Source organism: Nannobrachium achirus (genome assembly GCF_963921795.1).
Source record: "Nannobrachium achirus genome assembly, chromosome: 3".
NCBI lineage: Eukaryota > Metazoa > Chordata > Actinopteri > Myctophiformes > Myctophidae > Nannobrachium > Nannobrachium achirus.
In genome coordinates, this window is record NC_137812.1 from 32,170,834 (window position 1) to 32,197,734 (window position 26,901).

Consider the following 26,901-nt stretch of genomic DNA (forward strand, 5'->3'; position numbering starts at 1 on the left):
GTACTCCAATTTCCAATACATTTACTTCTACTCCACTACATCTCGGATCCAAATATTGTACTTTTACTCCACTACATTTATTTGAAAACTTTAGTTACTAGTCACTTTGCAGATATGAATGATAATATTATAAAACATACATAAACCACTGTAGCCCTATTTTATACCTAGGCTGTTTGAAAATAGCCGATCTACAAGCTCACAACAAATCACGCTGCGATGCGTTGTGAGTTTGTAGATCTGCTATTATATCAAACATTTAGATAAGTACTTTTTTATGCCAATACTTTCATTCTTTTACTCAAGTACATTTTGAATTCCAGACTTTTACTTGTAACAGAGTACATCTACATTGCTGTATTGATACTTTTACTTAAGTAAAGAATGTGAGTACTTTCTTCCACCACTGTGCATTTGTGTGTATGTGCGTGAGTGTGTGCGTGCGTCAGTGGGGGGGGGGGGGGGGCTTAATGAGGACCTCTTGGAGATCACCTACTGTCCGTCACACTGACTTTACCTTATCCGCTTTGGTCCTAAACGCCTGCTGGGCTGTCAATCAAGGAGATACCCCACTCCTCTGGGCCTAAGTCTCTCTATGCTCCACACACCCACCCACCCCCATCACTCTGTTTGATTCTTTGTCTCTGTCCAGGGAAAGCCGGAGTAAGCTGTCGGTAAGAACGCTTCTACTGAAAACCATATAGATACCATACTAAGGACTGCAGCAACACACTGGGTTAGATTGGATGAATCATTATTCATTAGACAACCAACAAACTAACTAGCTTGCACATCTGTGCTATGTTTCTTCTTTTTATGGAATTTGATTTAGAAAATGTAGGTAGATTGTGTGTGTGTGTGTGTGTGTGTGTGTGTGTGTGTGTGTGTGTGTGTGTGTGTGTGTGTGTGTGTGTGTGTGTGTGTGTGTGTGTGTGTGTGTGTGTGTAATCTTTTGATAAAAAAGGGGGGGATCTTTTACTTCTGACCCATAAAAATTTACAAACGACCAAAAAACGGGTCCCGACCCTTTTTTGGGGAACGCTGGCAATACATTCTCAGAATTTATTCATCTAAACATATTTCAAACTATCCTTACAGTCACTCGTCTAAACATATTTCAAACTATATCCTTCCAGTCACAACTTTACAAAACCTACTGAAAACATTTTTCCTTTTTCTTCAGCTTCAGCACAACGATCAAAAATGCACATCTGCATATTGCATTTCTTCACTCACCATAGTCCTTCTTGCAATATTTCTTCATGTTGATCTTCAGTTTTCCCTTGGAGGCCTTGCAGTAGGATTCACAGTCTGTGAGGAGGAGAGGGTGGAGATATGGGTGGAGGGGGGGTGGAGGGGGGGTGGGAGAAGAGATAGTTAGATAAGAGGCTGAATAGAGCAGGTGGTGAGAAGAAGACAATCAGAGGGATGTGGTGAAATGGGTTTCAGAGCACCATAATGCCTGATTCATACGCTGTTGCGTGCTGGTGTCTCGTGCGTTTGAGCACCACTTACATAGAAACATAGGTTTTTCAAAAAACCTTCAAAGACTTGCACAAATGTTCATGGTTTTTCAAAAATAGCAGATCTACAAGCTCGCAGCGCGGCACTCGGTGCCGCGCTGTGAGCTTGTATATCTGCTATTTTTCAGTAGTTAAAGCACAAAATAACGCAGTGAATCCTTGTACCCAGGGCCCAGAATCTCGTGCGATAATAGCCAGTCTACACTTTTTTTGCTACGTTTGTTTGAATATTGTATTGTGTTATGTATTGTATACTGTAGATCCTTCTTGAAAAATTTGAATATTGTGTAAAAGTACGTTTTCTTGAAAACTTTCATATATTTCTTGAAACTTTCATATATTCTAGATTCATTGGACATTCAGTGAATTATTCCCAACCTTTTTTTGTTAAAACTTCGATTTTCTATGGCATACAGCTCATGAATATCAAAAGTTCATATTTCAAAATATTACAATATTACACGAGACCACTCAAAACAAGGATTTATAATAGAAATGTCAACCTTCTGAAGTCAAGAGTTGTTTGAAGTCCAGTGGGAAGTTTCCGAAGTCAGTTATGATTTGGGGTGCTATGGCATCTGCAACGATTTTTTACACAATATTCAAAATTTTCTAGAAGGATCTGTATATAATCTGTGCTCCATACAATGTGATCATGGTCGTGAGTTAAATAAACAAGCGCACAACATTGATGCGTTGTGAGCTTGTAGATCGGCTGTTTCAAGTGTGAGAAACCAGTGCGCTACTGCAGTATGTATATAAATCACCCTTAATAGTTTTGCGGCACAGCTCTTGAGCAATACTTGTGGCTGCCCCGGCCTGATACGCATCTGTCTGGTCCCATTGTTTTGCCTGATAGGAATTGTGCACGGGGCATTAGGATGACTACGGCCCTATAGAAAAGAGCGGACAATAGGTGTGTGCGTGCGTGATGGTTGCAGTGGGTAGTTCTCCTTAGACCCCCTGACCCTGTCTACAACCCCTGTGTCTGATGGTAAGGACCTCTGCACTGAGCTCATGGCACCACCAAGAGGTTTGGAGAACCATACAAATGACCTACCCACCCACGGCCTAACACCACCACCCCCACCCATCCACCCATTACCACCACCCCCCATCCATCCTTCCACCCACCACCCATTCCACGTCAACGTTGCACTGTGGGGACTGATTGAGGCCTATGTGCTGGCCATTGGGAAAAGCGGGACAACTCCCGAACGGTCGGTGCATTCCCGGCCGGTCCAGGCCGGCCATTAGGAAAAAATAAAAAATAAAATGCCGGCCTTCGTTCCATTTTGGGGGCTGGGCGGCCAACAAAGTAAATCGTCACTGTCGGGCAGAAACCTCGTATCTCCAAGTTTCAAATGTGTACATTTTTTCGCAAAACAAATCCCTGCTTCATCATACAAGGCCGTCGCACAAAAGTATTGAAAACAGCTTGTAAATCGGCTGTTTTCACTAGTTTAAATAATTTTTAAAATGATAAATACAAACTGTTTTGGACATACTTACAAGGTTTCCACCCGACAACAACGAAATATAACTCATGTAATTGGCCCACTGGCTTGTCACTTGTCATGATCTGAAATGGCAAATCTTTTGAGTAGCAGCAGCGCTATAGAGAGAGATCTCGCAATGAGGGCCTCTACAACTCTTTTTCCCGGGCTGAATCAGGGGCCCAGCATGTCCCTGATACTATCCCCCACTAGCACTCCATCCAGCCCTCCCATCTCTTGTCAAATCGGTGCTTAAAAAAAATACATTTTTTTAAGGCCCCTCCAAGGGCTGTGTCAAGCTTTTGCATTTATTGCCGTGCGGACGAGGGGCAAGCGGGGCAGGGGTTGGCAAACTGGGATGTGCTGATGTGCTGGGGGGGAGGAGGCGAGGGGGGGGGGGTCACTGACACACAAAGGGAGGTCAGGAAAGAAAAAATTAGCCATCCATGAAGCGTCATGCAGAGGGGTCCACTCCGTGGCCATGAACAAATAAATAGCTCAACGCACGCAGGCCCACGTCTTGCTCAAGTTGCCGCCTGGCCTTCTGCTGTAGTCCCGAGTCACGCAAAGGGGCCTTGCTCATCATACATCAGTGCATGCACATGTGGACAATATACTGTATACCGTAAGAATGCACTACACATGCATGGACACGCATAACTGCACACCGTACAAGATGCCTGGGCAAAAATAGAGTTATCTTTCAAGATGGTTCAAAAACCTCATAAGTGGTCATATCACTTGCCAGACAACGTAAATCTTTTTCTGTTTTACAGTACAGGCATGTGTTTTTATAGATATCGCAAACCATTCTTGCCAAGGTCCGGCATGCACGCGCGGTCGCGCGCACACACAGAAACACACGTGTGTTCACCAGATACATGTTCTCTGCGTGTGCCATGGTTTTCCGTTTTATTTTTATGATGGATTACGGGGATGTGCAGTTGACTACAGTTTATCCCTTGCACCACTTTACTGGCGTTAACCCCTGCGACCCTGAAAGCTTAAAGGACTTCAGCGACTGCCCTAACTTGTGCTCTGCTGTCACAGTGCCAGCCGTAGCTGTGTGTGTCACACAATCAGTGTGTGACCATCATGGAAACAAAACTGAATCTAATGTATGGTACAGTTTATTTTATTTTATATTTTAACAACTTGGGCTCTATATACTTCTACTATATTTGCCTATCTACAAGCTGTGAGATCTACAAGCTGTGAGCTTATAGCTCGACATCGTTTTTTATTTTATTGTTTTCACATTTTTGGATTGTTTGAAGCAATGTTTGAAATCTTTAGAATTTTGGGGGGAAAGGGTTTATTGAAAACCTTTGCCTATAGCGAAATTCCCGAAACAGGGACACGAAATTGAAAGTGAGAAAGAACGCTAGGAGGGAAGCATCGCTGGACGCTGTAGACTATAGAGAAAGTGGACAGGGACGATCCTGTTAGATAGAAGGAAAATTGAAGCTTTCAGTCGGCGTGAATATGAACAAACTTCATTGTTGCGAGCAGATCTCCGCTCCATGCCTTTAGTCTCCTTTTATGCTGTGTGTGAATGAGGTTGCCCGGGGAACACCGCGACAAGGAAAAATGCACCCGAAAAGGGAGGAGAATGGATACTAGTAGAGAGCAAAGGCATGGTGGAAGGGAGGAGAATGGATACTAGTAGAGAGCAAAGGCATGGTGGAAGGGCTCATAGAATGGATACTAGTAGAGAGCAAAGGCATGGTGGAAGGGCTCATAGAATGGATACTAGTAGAGAGCAAAGGCATGGTGGAAGGGAGGAGAATGGATACTAGTAGAGAGCAAAGGCATGGTGGAAGGGCTCATAGAATGGATACTAGTAGAGAGCAAAGGCATGGTGGAAGGGCTCATAGAATGGATACTAGTAGAGAGCAAAGGCATGGTGGAAGGGCTCATAGAATGGATACTAGTAGAGAGCAAAGGCAAAGGGCTCGTAGAAAAAGAAAGGGGTGTGTGTGACGACTGACAAGGAACACAGGAGAGGATGATTTCAAGTAAAAGAAAAAATATATATTAGCAAAAAAAAAGTCCAAAGCTGGTGCCGATGGTAAAGTAAATGAAACAAAGGAGGATATGTATGTGCTGTGTCTGATTACCATGCAAATAACAGGAGGGAGGGGGTCGCCGCCTTTGTTTTCTCTTAACCCCCCCTTGATGCCATAGTAATACTCCCTTTTGATAGCCTCTCGTTCCCCATTAGTGTACCCCTGAGACGGCGGCCCAGGGTCCTGCTGAGAGTACCCCGAGATCTCCATTTAGGACACGGCGGTCCCCTGCCGCGAGGACAAATGTTCCCTTTGTGCACGGGCCACAGGCAGGGGAAGTGGGGACGGCGTTGTCTCTCTGAGCTCAAAGTGTGCTTTGCATATTCCAAGTAGATGTGGTTACCGCTCGTTTTGTGCGCTGTTATTTCAGAGGTTTGAGAAGAAGTAACTGAGAGGTGGACCTTTGCCTCCCGTATCAAAGTCCTGCACGGCACATTTGAAGCTAATCGTTTCCCACTTGAGATGCGTAGCCTACCGCTGCCGTGTTCCGCCTCCACACTTCCATAGAGTGCAGTACTTTTTTTTCTGTAAAATCAGCAGTGTGTGTTAAACTATAAGGCCTATGTTTAAGTTGAATAGAGACAATTTTCCACAGAAAAAAAAAGCTACCAGATTCCTGAAGTCAGGTTTATTGACTTTTTGTGTTTATTTGTTTTGCCTAATATAATCAAATTCTGAAGAGGGTTTAATTTCCCTTTACGCTCTTTCATTTATTCTTTCTTTATGATTTCAGGTAAAATAAAGAGGTATTATTAGCCAGTCCCTATCCTAGCCAGTTTCATATCCTGGACGCTGCATTACCATAGATAGCAAGGAGTTTGCTTCAACAGCCAAAACCTGGCAGAGTAGGGTTTTCCCTACAGTAAAATGAACGTGTTGTGCTTTTTAGCTCACAAATCGAGGGGGCAACTTTCCTCAATAGATAGGATCGCTGATGCCTCTCCTGTTGACTGGCCAGGCATGAGGCTGACGGAGAGGCAGCAGAGAGGGCAACTGGTACAAGGAGGTGTGAATGTGGACCGAGGAGGAGGAGGAGGAGGAGGAGGGCTTTTCCCTGGCTTGAACCAGACTGATTGAGAAACAAATTGCAGCAAATAAAGCATGTAATTAGATTAGAGAGGCCAGTGTGCTGCTCCACTCTGCTCTGTACTGTTCTGTCTTGCTCTCCCGTGCCCCGGGGCCGCTGGGACGAGAGCGCTGGATCTGGGCCTTGTCCAGGAGAGGGAAAGAGAGAGGGAGAGAGAAGTACCAGAGTAGTAGTCCCACCAACCCCCTTCACTCAGAGGCGTCACACCAAATTCTGGATTCACTCACATTTTGTGCTTTAACTATTGAAAAATAGCAGATATACAAGCTCACAGCGCTGCGAGCTTGTAGATCTGCTATTTTTGAAAAATCAAGAAAAATGTGTGCAAAATATTTAGTTCCAGCCAGGGACCCCTCAGAAGCAACATTTTAGGCTTAAAAGATATTCAAAGATTTGCACACATTTTCACGACTTTTTCAAAAAACAGCAGATCTAACGCTTGATCTGCTATGTTTCAATAGCTAAAGTATATAAAATAATTAAGGCCCCCTCCACCTTGGGCCCTGCGAGCTTGTAGATCTGCTATTTTTGAAAGAATTGAAAAAGCTGTGTGCAAAATATTTAGTTCCAGGGACCCCGCAGAAGCAAAATTTGAGGCTTAAAAGATATTCAAAGATTTGCACACATTTTCACGACTTTTTCAAAAAACAGTAGATCTACCGCTTGATATACAAGCGAGCTTGTACAGTATATCTGCTATGTTTCAAAAGTATATAAAATAATTAAGGCCCCCTCCACCTTGGGCCCTAGTAACTCAGTCCCACTCCCCCCCCCCTTGTGACGCCCCTGCCTTCACTCCCTCTGCTTGTATTGTACCGAGTGAAAAGGAGGTTTGTTTTCAATCCGCAGGGATAAAAAGGCTGAGTAGTGGAGTGGCCGACCAGAGCATGACTGCGTATGATGATGTATGACCTGATGGTTGTGGCTTTGGGTGGTATGGCACCAGTTCCTCTAGCTGGCTGGGTTCACCTCCCATTACTGTAACTGATGAGTTTCAGCGCAGACATTGGACACTCCTGCTGACTGTTACCAACCCATAGACACACAGAGAGGAGCAGAGCGAGAGAGAGAGAGGAGGTGAAGAACTGCCAAGAGCCGCGTGTGAACGCCAGGAAGTAAATCAAATGCAAACGCTTTCTTCTATCAGCGATGAAAACTGCAGCGATGCTGCGATGTTTTTTTTATTCTTTCTATTTGAAAGTTCTCTCAGTCTCTTTCTCTTCATGTATCGTTGTTGTCGGGTGGAAACCTCGTATCTCCAAGTTTCAAATTTGTTCTTTCGCAAAGTAAAGCCCTGCTTCATCGTACAAGGCCGTCGCACAAAAGTAGTGAAAACAGCAGATCTACAAGCACACAACGCCTCGCACCCGCGAGGCGTTGTGTGCTTGTAGATTGGCTGTTTTCACTAGTTTGAATCATTTTTAAATGATAAATGCAAAACGAACAGTTTTGGACATACCCTGTACAAGGTTTTCACCCGACAACGATGTTATAATTTCTCTCTCTCTCTCTCTCTCTAGTCTCACTAATTTCAAGATGGGCCCACAAAGACTCACTGGATGACATGGCTCTGACGCATGATTTACACATCGCGTCTTGCACAGAAAAAATAGCCGAACCGCAAGCTCACAACGCGTCGCAGCGCAAACACGCGGTGAGCTTGCAGATCGACTATAGTTTTTGGTCACGGGGGAACACCGGCACTCATCCAAGCATAAATCTGAAAGGCTCGAAGCACACAGAGGAGGCACCAGCTTCTAAAACAAGGGCGTGTGTGTGAAGCGAGACTTCGCGTCCAAAAGAATTCTAAGGAAGGAAGGAGGGGTCCCACCGCAAGTTCTGATCACTTCCAGGCCCAGACAGACAGACACGTAACGTGTGCTCGCGCCCACACACACACACACGCACATGCACGTCACACCAAATTCTGGAGCCCCGGGTACAAGGATTCACTCACATTTTGTGCTTTAACTATTGAAAAATGGCAGATATACAAGCTCACAGCGCGGCACCGAGTGCCGCGCTGCAAGCTTGTAGATCTGCTATTTTTGAAAAATGTGTGCAAATGTTTAGTTCCAGGGACCCCAGACAGACAGACACGTAACGTGTGCTCGCGCCCACACACACACGCACATGCACGCACGCTTGCACGCAAGCACGAACCCACACACGCAGACACAACAGAGGCTTATCATCCACATCATCATCGTGGCAGTCCCTCCCCATTATCATTAGTTATTTCTGCGGTCTGTATACGTATGTCCTGACGGGGCAGGCTGAGCATGGCGGGTCATCGCTGGTTAATCCCCACATTGCGTTGCCATGCAGACATCTCTGTCACGAAGGCGTGGGAGTGGCCACTCACACCATCCGTGACCCGCCAGCACAATATGTGTTTTGTCTGGGCCGCCGCGCCATCCAAGGTATTCGCCATGCATTCCAAGCCCTTCGTCTGTGGTGTCGGTCAGGGGGGTTTTTGGGGAGGAGGGGGGGTTCAATGCAAGAGACAAATTAATATCCACTCAGTTTGACCCCCCCCCCCATCCCTCCAGAAACCCACCCACCCCCGGACCCTCCATTCACTCCAACCGAGACACAGGGAGGCCACCTGCCTCACAGCTGTCGACCGCGCACCCCTCCCCAGTCATCTACGCACTCTCATGCTTTTTTATTTACATGTTTTTTTACGTTACATATTTTCCCTTTCTCCGTATACGTCTCCGTTTCTCGGTTATACCGTTTAATTTATACGTAATTCTGTTCGCTATTGGAAGAACATCCGTACTGCCTCCCGTTCGCTTCTTTTCTCCTCTTCTTCTTATTTGTCTTCCCAGCTGTCATCATTATCTTCTTTTTCCTCTTGTTCCTTCCTTCTTCCTTTTATTTCATCATCATCGTCGTCAGCTCTTCCAGATCTCTCCCGTGCAACCTCTCCCGCTATCTCTTGCTTTACAAACATGGCCAGGGGAACTTTATGTTTTACTTTAGAAGAATGCTCACGTAAGGACCGATGCCCCTGATAAGAGGACCACATCTGTTTGCAATCCCATATTGGATGAGATCATAGCCGTTCAAAATACCATGTTGTCTAGAGTATGGGTTTTGCTTCGGGACCCTCTGAGGAGATCCAGTAATGTAATGTATGCATCCTCCGGGCCTCAAGAAGCCTGGGTGGTCCGTGGGGACCCTCATAGCTGCCCCTAAAATCTGACGTGACCCTTGATGTGTCCATCAAGGTGCTGTGCACGGAGTGATGTCTGTCTTCTCCGGGTAGAGCGACCATTAGAGGACACCCTCGAAAACAAGTTGATGCAACTCAATGGGTTTATCCTCTGGTGAAATCTCAAATAAATACAATAAAATAGAGTGACTGGGGAAATCGCAGAGCTCTTGGTTGTGATTAGATTACTAGCTAGAGCTGCACGGCTGCCGTCATTCACGTTCCCCATGAATGGGGAACTAACCCTAACCCATTGAACCAATGTAAATTGGTTCTCTGTGTACCGCTATGTCCTGTCATCAACATGGATCTGTCCCATTTCCCATATTCCCTCCTGATTGGCTACGATTGCCTTCTAAAGTTTGTGTATGCGACCTGACGGTCGCTTGTCTCCCGATTAGAGAGTCTTACTGGTATGGTTTAATCCAGTGACGCTTAAACTTTGTCAAGGACAGACAAAGTGATATGTATCTATCTGGCCACAGACCCCACCTAAAGATAGTTTGTGCCAGGGACCCCATAAGAGACAATTACTCCAGATTATTTCACAATCTTTCAAACCTTTTCGAAAATAACAGATCTGTAAGCTCAAAACGTGTCATGATGCGGCACGTTGCGTGCTTGTAGTTTGGCTATTTTCAAATAGTTGAAAATAGGCTTAAAGTGATGAAACTGATTTTGCTTCTGATTTCTTTAGTCATTACGAGATGTTTTAATCATACAAATAGGAATGCATACACTTTTAGGTCTGCTTTGCATTAGTTAATTTGCTCAAGGTGATAGGGCGACCGGGGGCATTCACTCAGTTACCAAGAATTCCCCCAGTAGATTCCCTGTGCCCCAGAAAGTGGACACATTCCTGACAAGGAGGGTACAGAGAAACTCCAGATATTGTTACAGCACACCACCCACAGTGCAATATGGAGACAAAGCGTGAAACAGGGGGAGACGAAGGAGTCGGGGGAGAGAGAGAATAGAGATCCAAAGAGAATAGAAGGAGGTGGAGGAGAGTTGGGGACCAGCGCTTCCCTGACCGTGCTGTCAATCGGAGCTGTCAGGAAGGCATTAGAGACCTCAGAGAGTCGGACGACAGCTGCAGGAGCTTCTTGCATGGTTTGCACACTAGACCTTCTGTGTTTACTTGGAAGGCACAGAGTAAAGTAGCTACCTGCTAGATGACTTCATTCTTTCCACCATGAGGCCAAAGGACCTTAATATGAAACCTATGTTGTGCATTCCAGTGGAATCTGAGGAGTCCCTCGGCCCGTGTTGCATGTCTGATGTGTTGTTGTTTCTGTCCTATAAAAGGCATGTCTATATCTAAATAACTGATGGTGACTTTCAAATACACAGAATCTGATCTGTCACTGTTACTCATTTTTATTTTCATTATCCCAACTACGAATTGAAGCCGAGGCTGATGGGCTCCGAATCGCATTACAGGGGTCTCACAGCACATACTGTAGTTGGTTCTACAGACTCCAACTTTCACACACGGATAGCTCAGATCTTTGCCTACGTTCTTAGCTACTTCCCCTGCCGTTACTGTACTTGCATGATGTACAAAACAACATTTTTCAGTTGAACCGCAGATCCTACCAATATGCCCATAAAAGGGGACAAGGGCTGAGAAATACAGAGATCTCCATGTATGGGCACATATCCGTTTTACATCACACTGACACACATGGAATTGGTCCTACTGATGCCGTCAGTGTTCTCCATATACATATGCATGGTATCAAGATACTGACTTCTTTCAAGAGGACCAAGGGCGGCCAAGCTTCTAGGTACATTAATAGACTAAATCAGAATGTTTGTCAACAAACGATTAGGGAAATCATCAAATTCTGGTCCGTGGCTGAAATGCAGAATACATAAGGACCTTGATATGAAAAAGGTTAAAGAAAACACTGCCTTGAGTTGGAATACCAAGTGGAACCCCCCACTCTGCACCAGAGAAGAGACATGGACAGACAGACAGAGACAGACAGAGATGGAAAATTAGTAATTCAAGTAAACTAGGCCCCCATGCTGTGGTCTACACAAACACCCCACTGCGCTACAGTTAGACAAATTAATTGGCTCAAGTATGAGAGATTAAAGGAGGCTCATCCCAGGGCCGCCACTAATTGATTTAATATTCATGAACTCACTAATAAGAAGGGGGAAGGCTAGAGGGATCCAATTTACTGTGCACTCACACAGTTCTCAACACTTGTGAAAAATATCTGTGTGAGAACTTCCCATGAGCCCAGTCTTATAAATACTCTACAGATCTCCACTGTAGACTCATATTTTGCCTCAAGACACGATGCACATCAGCCAGTATGGCCCTGTTGTATATTGCATTGCTCATTAAGAACTAGCACGTAAACTAACTCTGTGGTTCTCAACCTTTACAGGCCGTGACCTCCCAAAAGAATCATATCTGAACTGGGGACCTCTCTGACAAGCACTTCGCTTAGCACTTAGTTGAGAAAAAAAAAAATCTTTCTTTTTTTTAATTTTTCTTTCTTTTTGCCTCTTCCTTATATTATTTGACAATTTGTCCAATGTTTGACCAGTTTTTATATTATAGTTTGATGATACTTTTGGTGCCGTAATGGTCTTATTTATTTTCTTTCTTTTTTCTTTTCTTACGATATTAAAAAGGACTTAAAATTCCTTAAATTGTCACTTCACTGTCATCTAGGGACCCCCCCCCTCCCCCAAAATCATGTGGGGACCCCACAGGCTGAGAACCACTGAATGAACTGATATTCACTGGTCATAAACACGACATGAAATATGAGGTGGATAGCTGTGCGTGTACTCACCTGACGGTTCCTCTGTACTGCTAGCCGTGGTCGTAGGAGGAGCGACTGGAATCTCTGCACTCATCGAAAAATATAACAGACACAAACACAAGTCAGTTCTATTGTAGTGCATGAACAGCCACATCAAAGGGGCCACGTAGAAAAACCTTTCTATAAACGTACCGTCGTATGGTATATGCAAATTTGAGACAAAAGTAAATAAGTGATATGAAAGGGAATATGTGATGTTTTTGTAATGTGCTGCGGGTGCTGTTATTTTTTGTTTTTCCAGCAGACAAGCTTTTTGCGTTAATATAAACTCTTTTCTGGTTGTCAGTGAATCTGCCACTACAGTACAATGCCCCTCGAGTCTTTATTCTCCCAAGCAGGTGGAGATATATCTGGGAGATAAAAAAAGAGGGCAATGTAAGATCTGAGGGCAAAGGGGTATGAAATATGTAACCGTTTCATTCATACATATGTATATATTTATATTTCACACTCCGTACACCTGTTGTGCAAAAACAAAACGATAAAAGAAGTGTCGGTGGTTTTGATGTCCCAAGACTTGATTCTCTCAGCCCTCCTTCATACTCTGGTAGGAAGTTGACACTAAGAGAAGCCATGCACGAAGATATTCTCCTCTTATCTCCAAAGGAGCATGGCGGCGACAGAAGATACAACACACACAATGCATTTTTGTTACTATAGACAGGGGAGATAAGAGCCCACCAGAGGGTTTGTGCAGAGTGGCGAGGGGGTAAGCAAGGACAAAAGGACAGCAGCACAAAGACATACCAAAGACACGCATTCAAATAAAGAGGTGCACAACACTGAGGAAAGTTTGGCGAAGGGGTTTGCTTGTTCACAGATCAAGATTTTGTGTATTAAGGCAGAAAGAAAGAATCAAGTCTTTTGATCAAAAATAAACCTGCCTATTTCAGCCAGTTTTGGAAAAGGCCCCCTTATTTCCATCCTGAACATACAGCACATAGATGTATGTAGTTCATCCACCGTAAATCTAAATGGTTCCAAGCCGTAATCACACACGTGCCTATTGTGGATAGAATCAGGCTTTTTCACATGAAGAGCTGGTCTGTGTAATGACAAGAATAACAATTGCTGCCAAAACAATGGCGCCTGAGGCCCAGGGGTCGCTTCACTTGAAGTCTGATTTTCGATGTCATTGTCAACCATTCCGCCCCATCCTCCATCGCAAATCAGTGTTCAGCCTCCACACGTGCCAGTTCAAATAATGAGCCAGTTTCTCACAATTGACTCATGGATTTATGGCTCACACAATGCTGGAAGGTATATGAAGTCAGAGATATAATATGACTCATTGTCAGAATTCAACTTGGCAAGGCCTATTGGAGGGCTGTTAAAAACGAAACTAGATTACCGAGTGATGCTGAGAGGAACTCCAGGGACTTGAACTTCATCTCTCAGGGATCTCTGCATGTTTAACACCTCCGTTCTTATGTGACTTTCCCAGGAAAATCAAAGATATCCAATATCCAATAAGTACATTTAATTCATCCCTTTGTTGGAATTGAGCCAGGCCTATAAAGATGGGCTTTTAATCCCCCTGTATCTAATTATATTGACAAAAGCAGCAATTAAGACATGTTGTTTTGAGAAGGCAACAAAGAGCCAATTAAAGTCCAGGCTTTGTGGTTCATGGTTCTACAGTCGCCATCGGCATAAACTCTACTCTACTTGTACGGAAATCTTGAATGCTTTAGCTCAGCTCCTGTCTTCAGGCACTGTCTGAAATAGTGCATTACTTCACCGTAAACCCAAATGGCCCCGCAAGTGTCTATGCGGATTGCATTTGTACACTGAGTTCAGAGTTACATTCACACTCAGGTGATTTTTGACTGCATTTCCGAGGGTTGCTTGACTTTTAAGCGGATGGTGGGAACGTTGTACTTTGAGGAAAGAGACTGTTTTAGCAGTTCCACTGTGCAACCTGAGCTTCATGTGGTTTAATTGGAGCTCCGTCAGAGTTTAGAGGTGATGGGTGCGAACAGTGTTCTGGGCACAGGCTTTACGCTGTAGATTTATGGGGCTTGAACCTGTCAACAAATTGAGAAATCTGTGGCAGAGTGTAACCTGGGGGTGCTCAGTGAAATGGTGTATTTGTTTAAGATACATTTACTGCTCAGAATACACACAGTCAGACACTATAAGTGCTTGTCTGAGGAAAAGCAATGGAGGAGAGAAGATGCAAACCAGAGGATCTGCTGTTTGCAATGTGTATTTGGGTGTGTTTTGTCTTTGTGCGTGTGCAAGACAGTGACCTTATCCCAGATTTTTGTGGGGTATCAGATGAGTATATACAGTTTATATCGTCGTTGTCGGGCGGAAACCTCGTATCTCCAAGTTTCAAATGTGTACGTTCTTTCGCAAAGCACAGCCCTGCTTCATCATAAAAGGCCGCCGCGCAAAAGTAGTGAAAACAGCAGATCTACAAGCACACAACGCCTCGCGGTGCGAGGCGTTGTGTGCTTGTAGATCTGCTGTTTTCACTAGTTTGAATCATTTTTTTAAATGATGAATGCAAAACGAACGGTTTTTGGACATACAAGGTTTTCGCCCGACAACGACGATATGTAATAATATTATAGCATGGACAAAGACTGCTTCCACGTACTTATGCAGGGGGCAATGGGCGAGCGGCTCTGCTGGTAGCCTTTAGCGCAGCGGTTGCACGTGATACCAGTCACGCCGTCTTTACAAGGACATTGGCCCGTGGTGTGGTTACAGGTTTTGCCAGCAGCGCCCACGGGATGGCAATCACATGCTGTGAGGAAACAGGAAGAAAGAGAGGCATAGTGAGTGGGGACACACACACAAACATACACACACACACACACACATGGGAAGACACAAAGACAGATACATTTAAAGAGAGTACAGGTGAGAACACGACAGTGGTGGTGGCAACAATAACAGAGTCGGAAAGGAGAGTGTTGAGGGACAGGTGAAGCTGTGCATAGAGAGACAGAACTTACTTGGGGTCCATATGATGTCACAAGCTCACAAAAAAACGCTGAGAAAAAAAACACCCCAACAATTGACATTCCATCCTGAATATACTGTACATGGACAAGAGACATTTCTTGAAAATCTGGCATTAATAACCGAGACTCCCGAGCTCTCCATCACCTTATGTCCTTGAAATTGATTCACGGACGTAGATCAAGTGGATCGTAATTTCATGGACAGGAGTGTGTGTGTGTGCTGTGTGTGTGCGTGAGTGTGCGTGTGTGTGCGTGTGCGCGTGTGCGTGTGCGTGCATACAGTATGTGTGCAGTGTGCACTGTATGAAAGTTGGTGTGCCAGGGTTGGGGTTGTGCATGTTTACCAAATGATCAAATAAGGAAGGATAATCCTAATTGGCTGTTTCTGATTAATGCGGCGCTTTGAACGTGATCCCAAAATGTCTGTCACACTTCCTCACAAACTGGGGGGTCTATCGAACACATATGCTTCAGGAATGTAATCATTTTCCAATTGCCTTCCCCCCCCCCCCCCCCCCCCCCCAATCCAAGCCCCTAATTCATTTCAAACCCAAACCCCTCTGTCAGACTCCAAATCAATGTTGAATAACAGTTATTTGAGTGCCTTTCCTTTTGATCTACTTTGATGTATTGATTTTTATGTATGTCTCCTCTGGCATAGAGAGGTGTGTGAATTAATAGTGAGCCACACAAAATGTACCGTAAATTATGTTACTGTAATACAGAACAGATCTTTCCGTTGCCATATCTACACACTAAAATATTCAATATAGATTTATCCATTTGTAACTCTGAGCATGTACAAATGTAACCAAATGAACCCGCGGTTACTGTACATTTATACAGTTAAATGAATACGTTTTACTGTGTACCCTTTTTAAAGCTAATACCGTTGCCAAAGTAACGCAGCTACAAATATGTCACTCAAATCATATGTGTTGTATTATGCATATTCCGTGGCAAAGCATGCTTGGAGCCCTGGAGGCAGGACCCGGTCTGTCTGCCTTCTCTCTCCCTGTGCCGTGTCACTTGTCGCTGTGAAAGCCTTCAAAGGCAGGGCTGAATGATGTCGTTTGTGGTCGGTGAGTGTACTTAGTGGTTAGGCCTGTTGTATCTGACCACGCTGGGAACGCCGTTGTCAAGGTTCCGCAGCCCGCGGGCCAAATGACGCCATCGATATGGATGCTTTTCACTAACATAAGAGCGGAGCTGAGCGCTCGGCCCCGAGTTGTAAATATTTAAACCTTTTAAATCGGATAGTTTAGATTTCTCGTTATTCAGGTTCGATACTTTAAATGGTATTTAACGATATCCTCAGTGGTGCAATTGTGTAAAATAAATTAGGCTAATAGTCTAGTAATCCAAATATAAATGACACTTATGACAGTATGATGTATTTATTTTATTGTATTGTGCCTAATATAATCTGAGTTGAAACATTTGCTATACAGCAGTGGTTCTCAAAGTGGATTCCAGGGACTTTGTGGGTTCCTTTATGGGGGTCTAAATTGACTATTACAAGTCTGTAACTCTAACAGTATACAAATGGAACCAAATGGACCCGTTAGGGTCCATTTGGTTCCATTTGTATACTGTTATGAGTTAAAATGAGACCTCAAATGTAAAGGTTTGAGAAACACTGCCATGCAGTACTGTAGTAGTTTGACCCACAGTGCATGGATACGGCTGTTACTCCCACTTGGTTTCAGTGCCTGCGTTGGGAGACATGAGCCCTCTGTGGGAACCACACACCACAGGTGGCCTCGGGGTGAAAAACCCCGCTGTAAACCGGTAATGTAATAGAGTTTCTATTCACATTATCTTCGGCCTTTACATCCTTTAAATTTGCTTGTTCACGTGCTTTTGAGAAGTGTAGGACGAAACCATTGGAGACAGCTGTTTATGCTTTGAGTGGTAACGATCAATAGCACACAGCCTGCCTCACTCTCTCCCCTTTATCTTTATTGTCTGTTTCCTGTGATTCCGTTGCAGTCGCTGCTCTTATCTCGACCTGTCAACAAACTGATGTATCTATGTACGCATGCGCGAGCGCGTGTGTGTGTGTGTGTGTGCACAGTGGGCGCACTCGCACAGGCGCACTCGCACAAGCACGCTCGCTTGCACGTTTGTCATGTTAAGGAAGAGTTACCAGTGGCCATTCAACTTTCTTATCAGACTGTCTACTTTAAAGTGTGTGTAATGATTAGGTGGCTGTCAGTGCTTTCACTGCTTTCTGCTTTCACAGTGTTGTCTGGCACGGTAGGAGGGAGAGCACAAATCTGTGCACACCCCCATGCACGCACGCGCACACCAATAGAGTGTTCCGCATAGAAATGGACCACTAAAGACTAAAGAGTCAAAAGAACCCTCCAGATTTTTGTCAAAGTTTAAAGGTGCAATGGTCAAGATCTGGAGCTCTTTTCTTTTTTTATATTCAATATTTCCATTTTGTGACTACTGTAGATAGACTAGGATGTAAACAAGGTGTCAGGCTGACAACGGCCAAAATGATTATTTGATTATTATTTTACGCTTTTTGTGGACATTTTTGAATAGAAACACATATATGAAGCTTATCTTTTATCAAATATTTTCGAAACATTATTTGTATTTTAGCATCCGCTTTTCAAGAAAAAGTTGACTATAGCTCCTTTAAGGGGAAAAGGGGCAATGTGTACGGTATCTCTGGCCTGAGGTTCAGAGAGCTCATGTTTTCTGGAGGTCGGGGGGGTAGTGTGTCTCCTACCCAAATAGCTAGGACTCAGAGCCTCTGGCCTGCCTGTAAATCAAGGTGCACAGCACATGGTCTACAGGTGGGATGTTCCTTCATCTCGTCCTCATTTTAAAGGCTTCTCTAGAAGTTGTGTTGTGAAAAGCGGTAAATAAAAACATTTCCACCTATAATGACATGCCCAAAATAGGGTGAAAGCGGTAAAAAAGGCAAATAATGGCCGACAAATTGGTCTGGGTCGAGTTCACTCACTGTCATCTTCTTGGCTTGCTAACACATTGGCCAACTTGCTGGCCAGTGTGCTGATTTACTGACTGACCGACTGACTAATTGGCAGTCCTGGTGTAAGTGTTTGTGTGTCCACTCAGTCGTCAAGTGTTTGGAGATGCTCCTTCAGATGGCTCAGGGAGATGAGGAGGGAAAGAAAGGTCCTTCCCTTTGTTATGAACCCTGGCGTCCCTCCCTATTCTGGGCATGTCATAATAGAAGAACATTCAGCAATGTGTGCAAACTGTGCAAACATTCTGGGGAAAAAGAAAAAGTATAGACCCTGGGGGACCCCAGTCAATGAAGTATACAGTATATATAGAGTTTAAGTGGTTACTTGAAGGAAACCACACTCACGAGAAAGGTGCAAGGAAGTGAGCTGCGGGAAACTTTTGGATTTGTTTGGCAGAGGTAATTATGATTCCGTAGGTATGGTCTTAAGCCTAATTCATGCTTCTGTGAAAAAGTGCTATGCGGTGTGTTGCTCCATAAAAATTTTGACACCTTTTTCAGTTGAAAATGCATCATTTTAACACTTTATAAGCCTTTTTTGCCAAAACATAAATTAGTCTTTAGTCCTATATAATTACATTAGCCCTGTCATTTTCCTAAATGAAGATCTTCTTCTAAGATAGGCTCTGATATAGCCCAGAGTGAGTTCCTAATGTTGGAAAAAAAAGGAGGCCTTGGCTCTGGGAGTCACACATTAAAGAATGTAGACTGTTTTTGGTTAATGGGGAGAGTGGAAGGCATTTCAAAGGCAGGCGGTCGGGCCGGTCTGCTTCAGTGGCTTCGTAGGAGGCTGAGATTGCACAATGTGAGAATTTTTGAGCGCTGCCAATCGTTTACCATAAAGCTGGTGTTTGAAGTCTGAGCTCTGCTCCCCTATTTGGTTTGTGCCTTCTGCGCCAATAAGAATAATTTGTTGGCTGCTGGAGAGTGTCCAAGCTAGCCAAGGCTGTGTTCTATTATAATTAGGTTTCTGCTCCTCCGCAAATATCTGCAGAGACCAAAGAAAGAGATATGGTTATGGGGTTGTTACGCTGCACATAAACAGCTTTTCTAAATGACGTGTTTATCTAATATAAACTGGGTGCCTTTGCTATCTGCATTATTTTGTTTTTATTACTCGAAATAATAAGCTCTCAGCGACCGTGACAGTCGGGGCTTTTGGCCTTCGAAAGATTCACGTCTTGGACAAAATGACATTTTATGCACAACGCAATACTTGTGTGTCATTCTAATTGAAAACAGCTCACCCTCTGGAAACCCAAAACAAAAAGTGAAGTCATGAAAAACAATATTTTCGAATCCCTGACAGAATACGGTTTATGTGTTGTTAATAAAAAAGCTAACTGTGTCAATGAAAGACGTATGTTCAGCAGTAAGCAGCAGTGAGTAGTACGTTATTAACTTTATTCTAATCAAATCGGACCATCGCTGAGTCAAAAGCAAATTGACCTCTGTGGAAAAATATGTTCCAAATTATTCAACTATCGGGTGTAATCACCGATAATGGCTGATGTTAGGATTTGCATCGGAAGGAGTGAGAATAAGTGTCATTGATCCAATGCCAAGTTGCACAGATTTAGTTATTTTAACTTTGATTGTTTTCTTTGGCAAAGATCCAGAGAATCGCCTCATTACACAATATAGTGGACCCCTGAGTTTATACAAATAAAGTTGATTGATTGATTGATATACCTTGCATGAATAGCATATATTGTTATAGACATGAAGGTGGAGCTTGAAAGATCAGTTTGATTATAAGCGACCATTTAAAATTAAAGTTATACCATGTAACTTTTTTTTATAAAACAAATCTTAAAATTGTCCTAACTGTTAAATCGCTAAAGTTTTAGAACACCCACTCTGTTATTTTCAGCTTCTGAAGCCTTCTCTTTATATGTTTTCTATGAGTTGTGAGGGGGGTAGAATTTCCCGGCAAAATGATGTCATCTCCCACATGATACACTACCGGCCAATCACAGCGCAGATCATACACCACCGGCCAATCACAGCGAGTCTTGCTGTCTCTAAAGGAAGTAGCTTCCCTCAGCAACTGTGTTTACATTGGTGAAGGAATCTTGCTTGCTACTCCCTCAATTCTGGTCTAAACGACGGCTCTACGGATGCGTATCGGTGAGGCGGAGGTGCTCGTGACGGCCGCGGTGGTCCGCGGACCCCCGTTCCGGTGGTCCGCGGCGACGCCGGCCGAAAAAAGCAATACCGCTACTGACCACTAGTTGAGCAGCTTCCACAGTACAGCTTTAAGTTAGAGAGAAAGTCCGCAGGCTAATAAGTGTAAATGTGGGGGTCCTTGACATGAAAAAGTATTGAGAACCACTGCTCTACAATATCTGGCCAAGGTGTTCAAAGACCACCCAGAGAGCTGCCTGGCTGCCCACCTCTGAATTCACAGCATCTGTTTGTCATTTACCTCTTCAATATCACCTGTTTAAGATCAACTTGAGCGTTTCTCTATCGAGTCGGCTCAGTGCAGCTTTGTTCCTGCACTCCACTCAAAAGAATCTGTACCATTTTACTCAGCAACTTCAGTTTGTTTCTTAGTTAAACACACAAACAAAGCATGCCCCGCGCTTACAGTCTCACTGAATGAGTTGTAGGTTTGTACGTTTACACAGTGTACAGTGTAAATCTAGCCACTGGGCAGTGGGCACAGCACATTCTCAGTAGGGCAGGCGCTACATTTGGCTTGTAATACGCGTTGTCGGGTGAAAACCTTCTATGCCCAAAACCGATTGTTTTGCATTTTTCATTTTAAAATGCATTTATTTATTTATTTAAGATTTAAACTAGTGAAAACAGCAGATCTACAAGCACACAACGCCTCGCACCCCGAGGCGTTGTGTGCTTGTAGATCGGCTGTTTTCACGACTTTTGTGCGACAGCCTTATACGATGAAGCAGAGCTTTACTTTGCGAAAGAACATACAAATTCGAAACTTGGAGATACAGGGTTTCCACCTGACAACGACAAATAGTTTCCCATGTTAACCACTTTAGACATGGAACCACTTAAACCATTATTGTATGCTTTAACTATTAAAAAATAGCAGATATACGAGCTGCGAGCTTGTAGATCTGCTATTTTAGAAAAATTAAAAACTAAAACATTTAAAACATTTGCTTCTGGGGGTCCCTGGAACAACATATTTTGAGATGGGGGTCCGCGGCCAAATACATGTAATTTTGGGGGTCCTTCACATGAAAAGGTTTAAGAACCACTGAATTAGAAGAAGTATTTAGAAGACATTTATAGAATCGGGTCAAGATATTTACTAAATTTTCAAAAAAAATAAAAGAATAGCAGTTCCACAAGTTCTCAGCGCGGCACTGAGCTGAACAGATTTGGGAGCTTATTCTGCTCCTAAATCTGTTACATATTCATATTAACATAATATCCTATTTGAGTTCAATAAATAACCAAACATCCCAATTGCTGTCCTTGTCACTTTGTTGTGTTTATGTATACGATGCAGAACAAATGGGCAGAAAATGAAATGTGTTCTTTATTTCTTTTTAAATTGAATTATCTTGAGTTATGATATGGTAGATCTGACATGGGAAAAGCCCTGCGTGATGTGATTAATTAGGAGAGCACCCTGTAATATAATTACACACTCATATCTTTAATTTATTCACCAGTAACACTCCAAATATAGTTTGTAAAAATGTTTTAATTGGCACGAGAGACCGGGTCATGCTTCGTGTCATTTGTCAGCTTGGTGTAATTACTGTGGATTCTTTATTGTGAGCCTTTTTTGATGTAATCGAATACCGCAGTATGGAACTTGGACAGAGTTTGCTTATAATTATGTGGGGGGTGGGCGAGTGGGGGTACACAAACTCTGGCAAATTTCAGGGATTAAATTGAACAAAACCGCTTAGGTAAGCTGACAATTGTGTAAATGATGATGAAATCTGTTTACCCTTTGGTTCAGAGGGAGGCACTAGTGAACGTAACGGAGTCTGTGAGACTGTTGTCCCTTGTGTGGGTGAGATAGTGTTTCCTCGTCGGAGGACCCTACTGTAATGGGTCTGTGCAGGAGCGTCACAACGGGGGGGGGGGGGGGGGGGGGGGGGCGGGGGAGTGGGACTGAGTTATAGGGCCCACGGTGGAGGGGCCTGGAATTATTTTATACTTTAGCTATTGGAAAATAGCAGATATACAAGCTCACAGCGCGGCACCGAGTGCCGCGCTGCGAGCTTGTAGATCTGCTATTTTTGAAAAAGTCGTGAAAATGTGTGCAAATCTTTGAATATATGTGTTTTTTAAGCGAACATTTGTAACTCAGATTTTGCTTCTGGGGGGTCCCTGGAACTAAATATTTTGAGATGGGGGTCCGTGGCCAAATAAATATCATTTTGGGGGTCCTTCACATGAAAAAGTTTGAGCACCACTCACATAGAAACATAGGTTTTTCAAAAAAACCTTAGAAGGATTTAGAAGGGATTTATAGAATCGGGTCAAAGAAATTCAAAGAATTTTCACGTTTTTTCAAGAATAGCAGATCTACAAGCTCGCTGTGAACTTGTATATCAAGCTGCGTAATAATGCATTCCCAGTCTAAATGGGTTAAACCCCCTCCCCCTATGAAGAACATTCATAGGGGGCCCGCAGCGCATCCTTGTACCCAGGGCCCAGAATTTGGTGCGACGCCCCCGCCCAACTGTAATGGGTCTGTGACATGCAATGCAACACTTCTACTATAAGAGCCTGTGGGAGTAGTGCCACTATGCCATAACAAACAATTTCACATGTACAGTATATTGTAGATTGTGTTGCTTAATTGTAGATAGAGTTTCCAAAACGGTTCTGTTCAGGCCATGACATAATTTGATGCTACATCTTTGCTGTGTTCTCTGTGTGTGTGTGTGTGTGTGTGTGTGTGTGTGTGTGTGTGTGTGTGTGTGTGTGTGTGTGTGTGTGTGTGTGTGTGTGTGTGTGTGTGTGTGTGTGTGTGTGTGTGTGTGTGTGTGTGTGTGTGTGCGTGTACGTGTTCATGCATGCATGCAGGTATGTAGTAATACCTGTAGTAATATTCCAACAAGAACTTTGGTTACATGTACACATATATACGTTACATAAAGGCACATTTCAGATGTGTTTAACATACATGCTGCTTACACTGTAATAAAACTGAAAGACAAACAGAATTGTTACCAAAAGCTGCAATGCTGCACAGATAGTTCACAACTGTGAGCGCTTTGTTTGCTCAAGCTTTCCAACGCTTCCTTAGCAAGAGCAGGAGCACCAAGAAGCAGTGATACTGTAAGTCAGGGTTCACCAATTAGTTTCCCCCAAGGGCCGAAATTATGTCTAGGGTACCAAGCCGAGGGCCACAACATTGCAGGGGGCGACGGTGGTGTTCCCGCTACTCCAGCGACAGTTCAGATATCGTCGTTGTCGGGTGAAAATCTTGTATGTCCAAAACAGTTCGTTTTGCATTTATCATTTTAAAAATTATTATAACTAGCGAAAACAGCCAATCTACAAGCACACAACGCCTCGCACCGCGAGGCGTTGTGTGCTTGTAGATCTGCTGTTTTCGTGACAAGGCCGTCACACTTTTGTGTGACGGCCTTGTGTGATTTGCGAAAGAACATACAAATTTGGAGATATGAGATTTCTACCCGACAACGACGATATACTAGTGTTGTTGCTGCTCTTATACCACCATACTGGGGTTGGTGGGGGCCAGACAGTAGCCCCCCCGCGGGCCGCAAATGGCCCGCGGGCCACCTATTGGGGAACCCTGCTGTAAGTCATGAGGAGCACCAAGCAGTTATAAGCATGAGGAAACAGCGAGGAAGGAGAGGACACATGCATGAATGACAACAGGAAAAAGATGAAACGGGACCTTTCAGTTTCCAAGTTGGTGGAGCTGCCTGGTTAGCTTTACAGAGAACGTGCCTGTACTGTTATTGTCAAGATGCCTGGGATTCATGGTCGATGCATTTTGTACACATTTTGAACATTGTTTTGGCAGTAGGAGTTTTTCCAATATCTATAATTATAAACACATTGGCCATTATTTAGCCATATGCAAAGTAAACAAGAATAGAATTGTAAAATAATTCACATTCACTCTGGTGATTGTAAAAGCAAAAGCGAACCTAAACTTGGCAGTAGTTAAACCGGCACATTAGCCATTAGGGAGAATCATGGCATTCTCATATATTTAAAACTCAGTGTCAAATTCAAATTGTTATGAATTAAATGTTCGTATGGCTAAACCAACGTGTGTCTGAGGAACGAAGAGTTTTTTTTGCTTTGTTTCAGCACACACCACAAAGCTATACTCATTAAAAACAGCTACTGTGTTTTTCTGTTCTACATTTTGAACGTATTTTAAAGAGCCCCGTGTATTTAGTCTAGAAGGACAAGTAAACAAACTTAAATCATCTGACAAAACAATCCCATGATAAAATGACTACTGCAAGACCTTCGCAGGCATCTGTCTTTTTCCAATATGAGAAACAAACCCCCATGAAAATGAGTTATGGGATGCTGAAAGAATCAAGTCTTGGACACATGAGAAGGGATGTAAAAACAAGAGCAAAAAAAAAAAAAAGGTTAAATCCCTGCAATTAGCGAGACCGCCCGACGTAGCAGAGGATAGGGGTTAATGATACACAATGTCCTGTGATGATGAATGTCTGTTTGCATTCCCAGTCCACGGAAGAATGAGGCCAAAAGACACAGAAGGTGTTAGTGTCATGAATGAACGCAGTAACGAGATACCAAATGGATTATGGATATTTCCCAATGACTGTTTTTGTTATGAATTTTTTGTTAATGCGGAGAGTGAAAGATATGCTGGATATGGTGGGTGGATGTCAGCAATCCAGTGAGGTTGAATGGAAACCTTGCCTTTTTTTTTATTTTTTGCTTTTAACACTGGATTGACAATTGTTTTGATACAGCAGCACCAAGCATGACTGCATGGCAAATGCGTGTTTTTGAAAGGTTGTGAACGTGATATATTGAACGGGCAACGCGTGTCATGTAAACATAATAAACAACCGATTAATCATCAAAATACTGTCAAGTAGAAGAGACATGAATCATAATTATCTGCCACATTCTGAAGAAAAACGATACACATACTGGATACACTCTGAATAAAATCAAACTAACATCAGATTACGCCACAGATATTTTACCTTCCGTGTCAATCCGACTGGTATAGGTGGGTTTGTTTATTTACTTCCTGGTGAATGATGTGGGAAAACTCTGGCTTAAACTGTCAGCAAGCGGCTAACATTTCCTTATGGAGCAGGTATGTCTTAACATGCAAGAGTGTGTGCATGCATGTGTGTTTGAGCATGTGTTTTGGAAAGGTGTGCATGTGTGCGTGTGTGCGTGCATGCATTAGTTTTCCCTCTCCGTTTGCACTGTGGTCACTATACCTTTGTTGAATATGGGACTTTTAATACATAACACATTTTGTAAATCATGTCTGATGTCATACATTCTTTAATCCTACTAACTACATCCTTTTCAGCGTATATAAATCAAGGCTTTCCTCATAATACATGGAAGAAGGAAAAAAACTATTTATGATCTAAACAAAAACTAGTCAATTCCTAAAACTAAAACTCTATGCATGCGTAAGTTTGTGAGTGTGTTTGTACGTATGTTCGTGCGTGCGTGTGTGCACATGCAGTCCATACAACACAAGTGTGAGGTGTCTCTTGGCTTGTTTGCACAGGGATTCATCTCCTGTTATCTTTCCCTCTAGCTATAGCAGAGGTGAGAAAACACAGCCTTCTCTCTCTCTCTCCCATTCTTTGACCCTTATTAGCCATGGTGAGGGCTGATGGCATGCTATCCATCCCCACAGTGTGTGGTGAGAGGAGAGCACACCTGTGTGGGGCTAGCCTCCCTCCCTAAGCCCTCTCAGCTGTCTCTCACACACACACACACACACACACACACACACACACACACACACACACACACACACACACACACACACACACACACAGACTCTCCTCACAACCCCTATCCCCCCCCCCCCCTTGCTTCCTCCCATACGCCTCTTTCTCTTAACCGGTGTTTCTCCCTATCTATCTATCCATCCATCCATCCATCCATCCATCCATCCATTCAAATTATTGTCAAATTATTGTAGTGGAGTAAAAAGTGCAATATTTGCCTCTGAGGTGTAGTATAGTAGAAGTCTAAAGGTATTGGATGAATTGACATTATTCAAGTCAATTTATAAAGCAGTGGTTCTCAACCTGTGGGTCGGGACCCTCAGAGGGGTATTTTAGGGGGTCCCCTGATGTTTAGCTAAATGTGCAACATTGTTTTCTCACTCAACAGTAAACAGACCAACATACAGTATAAGTGTATACAGGGTATCTGCACTCTAAAGTGAACATTTAAGGACTTTAAAGACCTTTTTACTGCCTCTGGTCAAACATTGGTCAAATTGTCAAATAGAGGCAGAAATTGTGAAAATTGTCGATCTACATGTTCACAACGCCTCGTGCTATCTGTGGATCGCTATTTTCAAAATGGCATAGATCGAGTAAAACTAAACTCCTACAACTGCAAGTGCTTGTGCGGGGTGCGGGGTCCCCAGTTAAAATATGATTATTTTGGGGGTCACGGCCTGAAAAGGTTGAGAACCACTGATTTAAAGCACCTCA

General features: G+C 43.5%; 1 protein-coding gene across 2 annotated transcripts in view; it reads right to left on the reverse strand.

Annotated features, from left to right (window-relative positions):
• ntn1a (netrin 1a) overlaps nt 1-26,901 on the reverse strand; it is an 87,653-nt gene that overhangs the window by 11,274 nt on the left and 49,478 nt on the right. The window contains exons 4-6 of one of the 2 annotated variants that reach the window (XM_080722191.1): nt 14,850-14,999; nt 12,215-12,268; nt 1,237-1,311 (exon numbers count right to left, since the gene is read on the reverse strand). In XM_080722191.1, the coding sequence (XP_080578317.1) occupies nt 1,237-1,311; nt 12,215-12,268; nt 14,850-14,999 (279 nt within the window). The remainder of the gene's footprint in view (nt 1-1,236; nt 1,312-12,214; nt 12,269-14,849; nt 15,000-26,901) is intronic. The other variant, XM_080722192.1, reaches the window with a different exon arrangement.